Genomic DNA, 11,777 nt, shown 5'->3' on the forward strand with positions numbered 1-11,777 from the left:
ATATGGGAATACAGACATGCATTGCTATGAAAAACATGTAGAAATTGAGATAGCACACAAAAACGCCCAGTTATACATGAGCCCAACCGCCAGTATCAAGGTGACCTCTGGACATTTTTGTGTGCCAAGTATCACAATTTTTACATGTTTTCCATAGTAGTAATGCATGTATATTCCTATATTCATTGATACACAGATATTAGCACTACACAGTGCAACTGTCTCTTTGTTACTAGGTTTCATGCTTATACACCTGTTCACATTAAAAAGTTAGGAAGTGCCATCAGTGTTTTTATTTTAATGATCATCACAGGATTACAGTGCATGAAAAAACCTTTGTATACAGCAGATAACACATTATCCACCATTCACAATAAGCGATATCCCAGCTCTACCTTCTTCTCATTCCTTCACAAAGACCTTTGGCCTTATAGGCACATACTCAGATTACAAGCTCAAAAAGCTTCTATACAAAATAGAGGATATGAGTCGGACGATTGCTGCTAATATACATGTGCCCAACACAAAGTAATACTCATATATTAAGTCTATGGACCATCGTTACATTTGCAGGATTTGTTATTTGTTTTAATATAAATAAAAAGATTAAAAAAAAAAAAAATGAAAAAAATACATTTACCATAAAAGTCTGATTTAAATATCAGCTGTGTAATGGCACAGGGCAGCACAGTTGTCCCCCTTTATCTCCTAACTTCCAAGGAATGATGCTGTATACAAAGTGCGCCCTTAGAGAAACACGGCAGACCTAGATCCTATCTTTTATAATGTGTTTTAATACAAAGCAAATGAACTTCGGTAATTGTAAAAACCCACTGTACATCCATAGTAATGTCTCAAGCATTAGAAAAAGCAGGCGACACAGTCAATGCTATTTTCAGATTGCAATAAAGATTTTCAATCAATATTGCTAATATTAATTTAGAGGTATTATCATGATTGACTACATCCAAGAAAAAAAATATAAAGTGTTTAATGGGGCAGTGATACATCTAAGTAGATGCGATCTCACCAAAAGATCCCCCATGAATTTTAAGAATTGCACTTACAAATGTGTGAATGTCACCGATAGAAAAAGTCCTGTAAGACACAGATGTGTTTCGACGCCACAGACTAGGCAAACAAATTTCAACGGAATTCCATTAAATGATGTCACACAATACAGAGTAGTAAAAATATGGACATTATAGTCTATTATTTAAATTGTAACATCATAAAAAATCACTGACATAAAAATAGACATAGTGCAGCCTTTCCCATCACGATATTGTAAGAAGTGGAACAAAGACACACGAGCAGCACCACCTAGTGGCCAAATCACGTCTTAGAAAAAGCTGTGAGGAGAGACCCTGATAGCACAATACAGAATGCCAGGATCAGCAACAAGTAGTTTTTCATTCCCTAAAAGGAAAAGAAAAAAAGGTTAGTGACAACTTGAATCAACACTCCGAGTGTGAGGGTCGCAGCAGTGTATCAGTCCCCAGGTGATGGAATCTGAATCATTATTATACTGTCCTGTTTGCCTTCTCCATACTGTGAATGGTTAATGACTTGTGCGTCTCTGTGTTTTCTCTCTGCGCTTCTTACACATTTACTAGGCGTCCATGCCCTGTTTTCTGTGTAAGGAACCCTACATCCATATACTCCTTTTTTTCACTTATTTCCATATTATGGGCATGTGATTTTGGATGGGTTACTAATCAGTAAAGATGAACTATTTTTTGATGTATTACTAATAGCGCAGATAGAACCACAGAATCGCACTTGTCTTCAATGAATGGTTCTTTTTTGGCTCAGGGTTAATGTACATTCACCTGGTGTCTGATGTGTATATCCCAGATTCTAAAATTCTTTTGATTATTTATAGGGACTTAATGCATTAACTGTCTGTGTCTCTCTATTTACTGCCGGTACCTTTATACGATATTTTAGTGTTTTAATGAAAAATAAATAAAGATTGGTATTTTATTAGTATCCTTGTCACTCCCTTAATTGGCCATCTACTGATATCCAAGTTGTGTTTAAATCATGTTTAAGTAGTTAACCCCTTCAGCCCCAAGCCTATTTTGACCCTAAAGACCAGGCCATTTTTTGCAATTTTGACCAGTGTCACTTTATGAGGTTATAACTCTGGAATGCTGCAGCGGATCCCGGTGATTCTGAGACTGTTTTCTCGTGACATATTGGGCTTCATGTTAGTGGTAAATTTAGGCCGATATTTGCGTTTCTTTGTGAAAAAAACGGAAATTTCGCGAAAATTTTGAAAATTTTGTAATTTTCAAACTTTTAATTTTTATGCTCTAAAACCAACGAGACATATGACACAAAATAATTAATAAATAACATTTCCCACATGTCTACTTTACATCAGAACAATTTGGGGGAAAAAAAAAAAATGTAAGGAAGTTATAGGGGTTCAAAGTTTATGAGCAATTTCTCATTTTTACAACAAAATTTACAAAGCCACATTTTTTAGGGACCACATCACATTTGAAGTGATTTTGAGAGGTCTACATGACACAGAACACCCAAAAGTGACACCATTCCAAAAACGGCACCCCTCAGGCTACTCAAAACCACATTCAAGAAGATTATTAAGCCTTCAGGTGCTTCACAGTAACTAAAGCAATGTGGAAGGAAAAAATGAACATTTTACTTTTTGCAACAAAAATGTTAATTTAGCCTCAAATATTGCATATTCACAAGGGTAGTAGGATTAAATGAACCCCCAAAATTTGTTGGGCAATTTCTTCTGAGCACGCAGATACCTCATATGTGACGAAAAAACACTGTTTGGGCGCACGGCAGGACTCGGAAGGGAAGAAGCGCCATTTGACTTTTTGAACAGAAAATTAGCTAGAATCGTTAGCCGCACCATGTTGCGTTTGGAGAGCCCCGGAGGTGCCGAAACAGTGGAGCTCCCCCATATGTGACCCCATTTTGGAAACTAGACACCTCATGGCATTTATCTAGATGTTTATTGAGCACTTTGAACCTCTGGGGGCTTCACAAAAGTTAATAGAGTTGAGCCGTGCAAATAAAAAAAAAATTTTTTACCACAAAATTGTTACTTCAACCAGGTAGCTTTTTTTTCACAAGGGTATCAGGAAAAATTGCACCATAAAATGTATAGTGCAATTTCTCCTGAGTACACAGACATCTCATATGTGGTGGAAATGAAATGTTTGGGCGCACAGCAGGGCTCGGAAGGCAAGGAGCGTCATTTGACGTTTCAAACGCAAAATTGTCTGGGATAATTAGCGTATTCCATGTTGTGTTTGGAGACCCCCTGAGGTGCCGAAACAGTGGAGCTCCCCCACATGTGACCCCATTTTGGAAACAAGACCCCCATGGCATAGAAAAAAAAATAGGGTGCACGCACAAATGTTCTGCAAAAAAGAGGGGGTGGGGGGACTAGGTGGGATGGAAAAAAGAAGTCCTGTCCAAAGTCGAGTACGACTGCAGGACGATTGCTGATCAGGTACCTAATTGTACATGTTTTGTTTTGTTTTTTTTTATTTGGGGTGCACAAAAAAGCAAAAACTAGAGCAACAATTACGTACCTGATTAGCCAATCACGTAGCTGATCAGCACTTGGCGGCAGGCAGGTGGGGGAGGAGGGGGGAAGAGGGAGTGGAAGATGCGATTGGGGATAGTTAGAAAAGAGCCACGAACAATACTTACAGGATGGATCAGAACAGCGGCAGATTGGGGGGGCGGCAGATGGGGGGCAGCGGCATATAAAGGGAGCATCTGTGAATGTGAGACGGCGGCGGCTGGGATAGGGTGGGGGCGGATGGAGAGGACGCAGTGGATGCAGGAGCGGCAGAGGATGGGGGGGGAGGGGGGATGGCAGGGAAGGGGAGTGGGAGGTGAGATTGGGGATAGTTACCCTACAGGATGGATCAAGGCAGCAGGATCACAGGAGATGAAGGGAGGCAGCAGATCAGGGAGGGTGAGAGGTGGGAGAGGGAGCGCAGCGCAGATCACGGGGGTGACAGGTGAGCAGAGCGCACATCACGGGGGTGACAGGTGAGGGAGCGCACATCACGGGGGTGAGAGGTGAGGGAGCGCACATCACGGGGGTGAGAGGTGAGGGAGCGCACATCACGGGGGTGACAGGTGAGGGAGCGCACATCACGGGGGTGACAGGTGAGGGAGCGCACATCACGGGGGTGACAGGTGAGGGAGCGCACATCACGGGGGTGACAGGTGAGGGAGCGCACATCACGGGGGTGACAGGTGAGGGAGCGCACATCACGGGGGGTGACAGGTGAGGGAGCGCACATCACGGGGGTGACAGGTGAGGGAGCGCACATCACGGGGGTGGACAGGTGAGGGAGCGCACATCACGGGGGTGACAGGTGAGGAGCGCACATCACGGGGGGTGACAGGTGAGGGAGCGCACATCACGGGGGTGACAGGTGAGGGAGCGCACATCACGGGGGTGACAGGTGAGGGAGCGCACATCACGGGGGTGACAGGTGAGGGAGCGCACATCACGGGGGTGACAGGTGAGGGAGCGCACATCACGGGGGTGACAGGTGAGGGAGCGCACATCACGGGGGTGACAGGTGAGGGAGCGCACATCACGGGGGGTGACAGGTGAGGGAGCGCACATCACGGGGGTGACAGGTGAGGGAGCGCACATCACGGGGGTGACAGGTGAGGGAGCGCACATCACGGGGGGTGACAGGTGAGGGAGCGCACATCACGGGGGGTGACAGGTGAGGGAGCGCACATCACGGGGGTGACAGGTGAGGGAGCGCACATCACGGGGGTGACAGGTGAGGGAGCGCACATCACGGGGGTGACAGGTGAGGGAGCGCACATCACGGGGGTGACAGGTGAGGGAGCGCACATCACGGGGGTGACAGGTGAGGGAGCGCACATCACGGGGGGTGACAGGTGAGGGAGCGCACATCACGGGGGGTGACAGGTGAGGGAGCGCACATCACGGGGGTGACAGGTGAGGGAGCGCACATCACGGGGGTGACAGGTGAGGGAGCGCACATCACGGGGGTGACAGGTGAGGGAGCGCACATCACGGGGGTGACAGGTGAGGGAGCGCACATCACGGGGGTGACAGGTGAGGGAGCGCACATCACGGGGGGTGACAGGTGAGGGAGCGCACATCACGGGGGTGACAGGTGAGGGAGCGCACATCACGGGGGTGACAGGTGAGGGAGCGCACATCACGGGGGTGACAGGTGAGGGAGCGCACATCACGGGGGTGACAGGTGAGGGAGCGCACATCACGGGGGTGACAGGTGAGGGAGCGCACATCACGGGGGTGACAGGTGAGGGAGCGCACATCACGGGGGGTGACAGGTGAGGGAGCGCACATCACGGGGGTGACAGGTGAGGGAGCGCACATCACGGGGGTGACAGGTGAGGGAGCGCACATCACGGGGGTGACAGGTGAGGGAGCGCACATCACGGGGGTGACAGGTGAGGGAGCGCACATCACGGGGGTGACAGGTGAGGGAGCGCACATCACGGGGGTGACAGGTGAGGGAGCGCACATCACGGGGGTGACAGGTGAGGGAGCGCACATCACGGGGGTGACAGGTGAGGGAGCGCACATCACGGGGGTGACAGGTGAGGGAGCGCACATCACGGGGGTGACAGGTGAGGGAGCGCACATCACGGGGGTGACAGGTGAGGGAGCGCACATCACGGGGGTGACAGGTGAGGGAGCGCACATCACGGGGGTGACAGGTGAGGGAGCGCACATCACGGGGGTGACAGGTGAGGGAGCGCACATCACGGGGGTGACAGGTGAGGGAGCGCACATCACGGGGGTGACAGGTGAGGGAGCGCACATCACGGGGGTGACAGGTGAGGGAGCGCACATCACGGGGGTGACAGGTGAGGGAGCGCACATCACGGGGGGTGACAGGTGAGGGAGCGCACATCACGGGGGTGACAGGTGAGGGAGCGCACATCACGGGGGTGACAGGTGAGGGAGCGCACATCACGGGGGTGACAGGTGAGGGAGCGCACATCACGGGGGTGACAGGTGAGGGAGCGCACATCACGGGGGTGACAGGTGAGGGAGCGCACATCACGGGGGGTGACAGGTGAGGGAGCGCACATCACGGGGGTGACAGGTGAGGGAGCGCACATCACGGGGGTGACAGGTGAGGGAGCGCACATCACGGGGGTGACAGGTGAGGGAGCGCACATCACGGGGGTGACAGGTGAGGGAGCGCACATCACGGGGGGTGACAGGTGAGGGAGCGCACATCACGGGGGTGACAGGTGAGGGAGCGCACATCACGGGGGTGACAGGTGAGGGAGCGCACATCACGGGGGTGACAGGTGAGGGAGCGCACATCACGGGGGTGACAGGTGAGGGAGCGCACATCACGGGGGGTGACAGGTGAGGGAGCGCACATCACGGGGGTGACAGGTGAGGGAGCGCACATCACGGGGGGTGACAGGTGAGGGAGCGCACATCACGGGGGGTGACAGGTGAGGGAGCGCACATCACGGGGGGTGACAGGTGAGGGAGCGCACATCACGGGGGGTGACAGGTGAGGGAGCGCACATCACGGGGGGTGACAGGTGAGGGAGCGCACATCACGGGGGGTGACAGGTGAGGGAGCGCACATCACGGGGGGTGACAGGTGAGGGAGCGCACATCACGGGGGGTGACAGGTGAGGGAGCGCACATCACGGGGGGTGACAGGTGAGGGAGCGCACATCACGGGGGGGGTGACAGGTGAGGGAGCGCACATCACGGGGGGTGACAGGTGAGGGAGCGCACATCACGGGGGGTGACAGGTGAGGAGCGCACATCACGGGGGGTGACAGGTGAGGGAGCGCACATCACGGGGGGTGACAGGTGAGGGAGCGCACATCACGGGGGGTGACAGGTGAGGGAGCGCACATCACGGGGGGTGACAGGTGAGGGAGCGCACATCACGGGGGGTGACAGGTGAGGGAGCGCACATCACGGGGGGTGACAGGTGAGGGAGCGCACATCACGGGGGGTGACAGGTGAGGGAGCGCACATCACGGGGGGTGACAGGTGAGGGAGCGCACATCACGGGGGGTGACAGGTGAGGGAGCGCACATCACGGGGGGTGACAGGTGAGGGAGCGCACATCACGGGGGGTGACAGGTGAGGGAGCGCACATCACGGGGGGTGACAGGTGAGGGAGCGCACATCACGGGGGGTGACAGGTGAGGGAGCGCACATCACGGGGGGTGACAGGTGAGGGAGCGCACATCACGGGGGGTGACAGGTGAGGGAGCGCACATCACGGGGGGGGTGACAGGTGAGGGAGCGCACATCAACGGGGGGTGACAGGTGAGGGAGCGCACATCACGGGGGGTGACAGGTGAGGGAGCGCACATCACGGGGGGGTGACAGGTGAGGGAGCGCACATCACGGGGGGTGACAGGTGAGGGAGCGCACATCACGGGGGGTGACAGGTGAGGGAGCGCACATCACGGGGGGTGACAGGTGAGGGAGCGCACATCACGGGGGGTGACAGGTGAGGGAGCGCACATCACGGGGGGTGACAGGTGAGGGAGCGCACATCACGGGGGGTGACAGGTGAGGGAGCGCACATCACGGGGGGGTGACAGGTGAGGGAGCGCACATCACGGGGGGTGACAGGTGAGGGAGCGCACATCACGGGGGGTGACAGGTGAGGGAGCGCACATCACGGGGGGTGACAGGTGAGGGAGCGCACATCACGGGGGGTGACAGGTGAGGGAGCGCACATCACGGGGGGGTGACAGGTGAGGGAGCGCACATCACGGGGGGTGACAGGTGAGGGAGCGCACATCACGGGGGGTGACAGGTGAGGGAGCGCACATCACGGGGGGTGACAGGTGAGGGAGCGCACATCACGGGGGGTGACAGGTGAGGGAGCGCACATCACGGGGGGTGACAGGTGAGGGAGCGCACATCACGGGGGGTGACAGGTGAGGGAGCGCACATCACGGGGGGGTGACAGGTGAGGGAGCGCACATCACGGGGGGTGACAGGTGAGGGGAGCGCACATCACGGGGGGTGACAGGTGAGGGAGCGCACATCACGGGGGGTGACAGGTGAGGGAGCGCACATCACGGGGGGTGACAGGTGAGGGAGCGCACATCACGGGGGGTGACAGGTGAGGGAGCGCACATCACGGGGGGGTGACAGGTGAGGGAGCGCACATCACGGGGGGGTGACAGGTGAGGGAGCGCACATCACGGGGGGTGACAGGTGAGGGAGCGCACATCACGGGGGGTGACAGGTGAGGGAGCGCACATCACGGGGGGGTGACAGGTGAGGGAGCGCACATCACGGGGGGGTGACAGGTGAGGGAGCGCACATCACGGGGGGTGACAGGTGAGGGAGCGCACATCACGGGGGGTGACAGGTGAGGGAGCGCACATCACGGGGGGTGACAGGTGAGGGAGCGCACATCACGGGGGGTGACAGGTGAGGGAGCGCACATCACGGGGGGTGACAGGTGAGGGAGCGCACATCACGGGGGGGTGACAGGTGAGGGAGCGCACATCACGGGGGGTGACAGGTGAGGGAGCGCACATCACGGGGGGGTGACAGGTGAGGGAGCGCACATCACGGGGGGTGACAGGTGAGGGAGCGCACATCACGGGGGTGACAGGTCGAGGGAGCGCACATCACGGGGGTGACAGGTCGAGGGAGCGCACATCACGGGGGGTGACAGGTCGAGGGAGCGCACATCACGGGGGGTGACAGGTGAGGGAGCGCACATCACGGGGGGTGACAGGTGAGGGAGCGCACATCACGGGGGTGACAGGTCGAGGGAGCGCACATCACGGGGGGGTGACAGGTCGAGGGGAGCGCACATCACGGGGGTGACAGGTCGAGGGAGCGCACATCACGGGGGTGACAGGTCGAGGGAGCGCACATCACGGGGGTGACAGGTCGAGGGAGCGCACATCACGGGGGGTGACAGGTCGAGGGAGCGCACATCACGGGGGTGACAGGTCGAGGGAGCGCACATCACGGGGGGTGACAGGTCGAGGGAGCGCACATCACGGGGGTGACAGGTCGAGGGAGCGCACATCACGGGGGTGACAGGTCGAGGGAGCGCACATCACGGGGGGTGACAGGTCGAGGGAGCGCACATCACGGGGGTGACAGGTCGAGGGAGCGCACATCACGGGGGTGACAGGTCGAGGGAGCGCACATCACGGGGGTGACAGGTCGAGGGAGCGCACATCACGGGGGTGACAGGTCGAGGGAGCGCACATCACGGGGGTGACAGGTCGAGGGAGCGCACATCACGGGGGGTGACAGGTCGAGGGAGCGCACATCACGGGGGTGACAGGTCGAGGGAGCGCACATCACGGGGGTGACAGGTCGAGGGAGCGCACATCACGGGGGTGACAGGTCGAGGGAGCGCACATCACGGGGGTGACAGGTCGAGGGAGCGCACATCACGGGGGTGACAGGTCGAGGGAGCGCACATCACGGGGGTGACAGGTCGAGGGAGCGCACATCACGGGGGTGACAGGTCGAGGGAGCGCACATCACGGGGGGTGACAGGTCACGGGGAGCGCACATCACGGGGGTGACAGGTCACGGGGAGCGCACATCACGGGGGGTGACAGGTCACGGGAGCGCACATCACGGGGGTGACAGGTCGAGGGAGCGCACATCACGGGGGTGACAGGTCGACGGGAGCGCACATCACGGGGGTGACAGGTCACGGGAGCGCACATCACGGGGGGTGACAGGTCGACGGGAGCGCACATCACGGGGGTGACAGGTCCGAGGAGCGCACATCACGGGGGTGACAGGTCGAGGGAGCGCACATCACGGGGGTGACAGGTCACGGGAGCGCACATCACGGGGGTGACAGGTCACGGGAGCGCACATCACGGGGGTGACAGGTCACGGGAGCGCACATCACGGGGGTGACAGGTCACGGGAGCGCACATCACGGGGGTGACAGGTCACGGGAGCGCACATCACGGGGGGTGACAGGTCACGGGAGCGCACATCACGGGGGTGACAGGTCACGGGAGCGCACATCACGGGGGGTGACAGGTCACGGGAGCGCACATCACGGGGGTGACAGGTCACGGGAGCGCACATCACGGGGGTGACAGGTCACGGGAGCGCACATCACGGGGGTGACAGGTCACGGGAGCGCACATCACGGGGGTGACAGGTCACGGGAGCGCACATCACGGGGGGTGACAGGTCACGGGAGCGCACATCACGGGGGTGACAGGTCACGGGAGCGCACATCACGGGGGTGACAGGTCACGGGAGCGCACATCACGGGGGTGACAGGTCACGGGAGCGCACATCACGGGGGTGACAGGTCACGGGAGCGCACATCACGGGGGGTGACAGGTCACGGGAGCGCACATCACGGGGGGTGACAGGTCACGGGAGCACACATCACGGGGGTGACAGGTCACGGGAGCACACATCACGGGGGTGACAGGTCACGGGGAGCACACATCACGGGGGTGACAGGTCACGGGAGCACACATCACGGGGGTGACAGGTCACGGGGAGCACACATCACGGGGGTGACAGGTCACGGGAGCACACATCACGGGGGTGACAGGTCACGGGAGCAGCACATCACGGGGGTGACAGGTCACGGGAGCACACATCACGGGGGTGACAGGTCACGGGAGCACACATCACGGGGGTGACAGGTCACGGGAGCACACATCACGGGGGTGACAGGTCACGGGAGCACACATCACGGGGGTGACAGGTCACGGGAGCACACATCACGGGGGTGACAGGTCACGGGAGCACACATCACGGGGGTGACAGGTCACGGGAGCACACATCACGGGGGTGACAGGTCACGGGAGCACACATCACGGGGGTGACAGGTCACGGGAGCACACATCACGGGGGTGACAGGTCACGGGAGCACACATCACGGGGTGACAGGTCACGGGAGCACACATCACGGGGGTGACAGGTCACGGGAGCACACATCACGGGGGTGACAGGTCACGGAGCACACATCACGGGGGTGACAGGTCACGGGAGCACACATCACGGGGGTGACAGGTCACGGGAGCACACATCACGGGGGGTGACAGGTCACGGGAGCACACATCACGGGGGTGACAGGTCACGGGAGCACACATCACGGGGGTGACAGGTCACGGGAGCACACATCACGGGGGTGACAGGTCACGGGAGCACACATCACGGGGGTGACAGGTCACGGGAGCACACATCACGGGGGTGACAGGTCACGGGAGCACACATCACGGGGGTGACAGGTCACGGGAGCACACATCACGGGGGTGACAGGTCACGGGAGCACACATCACGGGGGTGACAGGTCACGGGGAGCACACATCACGGGGGTGACAGGTCACGGGAGCACACATCACGGGGGTGACAGGTCACGGGAGCACACATCACGGGGGGTGACAGGTCACGGGAGCACACATCACGGGGGGTGACAGGTCACGGGAGCACACATCACGGGGGTGACAGGTCACGGGAGCACACATCACGGGGGTGACAGGTCACGGGAGCACACATCACGGGGGTGACAGGTCACGGGGAGCACACATCACGGGGGTGGACAGGTCACGGGAGCACACATCACGGGGGTGACAGGTCACGGGGAGCACACATCACGGGGGTGACAGGTCACGGGAGCACACATCACGGGGGTGACAGGTCACGGGAGCACACACGGGGGTGACAGGTCACGGGAGCACACATCACGGGGTGACAGGTCACGGGAGCACACATCACGGGGGGTGACAGGTCA

At 57.8% G+C, this 11,777-nt stretch overlaps 1 protein-coding gene across 1 annotated transcript in view; it reads right to left on the minus strand.

Annotated features, from left to right (window-relative positions):
• Positions 1 to 774: 774 nt before the first annotated feature.
• Positions 775 to 11,777, minus strand: part of TMEM144 (transmembrane protein 144) — a 63,149-nt gene continuing 52,146 nt past the window's right edge. The window contains exon 12 of the mRNA XM_075335281.1: positions 775 to 1,419. Within this exon, the coding sequence (XP_075191396.1) occupies positions 1,336 to 1,419 (84 nt within the window). The 3' untranslated portion in view covers positions 775 to 1,335. The remainder of the gene's footprint in view (positions 1,420 to 11,777) is intronic.

Source organism: Anomaloglossus baeobatrachus, chromosome 1 (genome assembly GCF_048569485.1).
Source record: "Anomaloglossus baeobatrachus isolate aAnoBae1 chromosome 1, aAnoBae1.hap1, whole genome shotgun sequence".
NCBI classification, from domain to species: Eukaryota; Metazoa; Chordata; class Amphibia; order Anura; family Aromobatidae; genus Anomaloglossus; species Anomaloglossus baeobatrachus.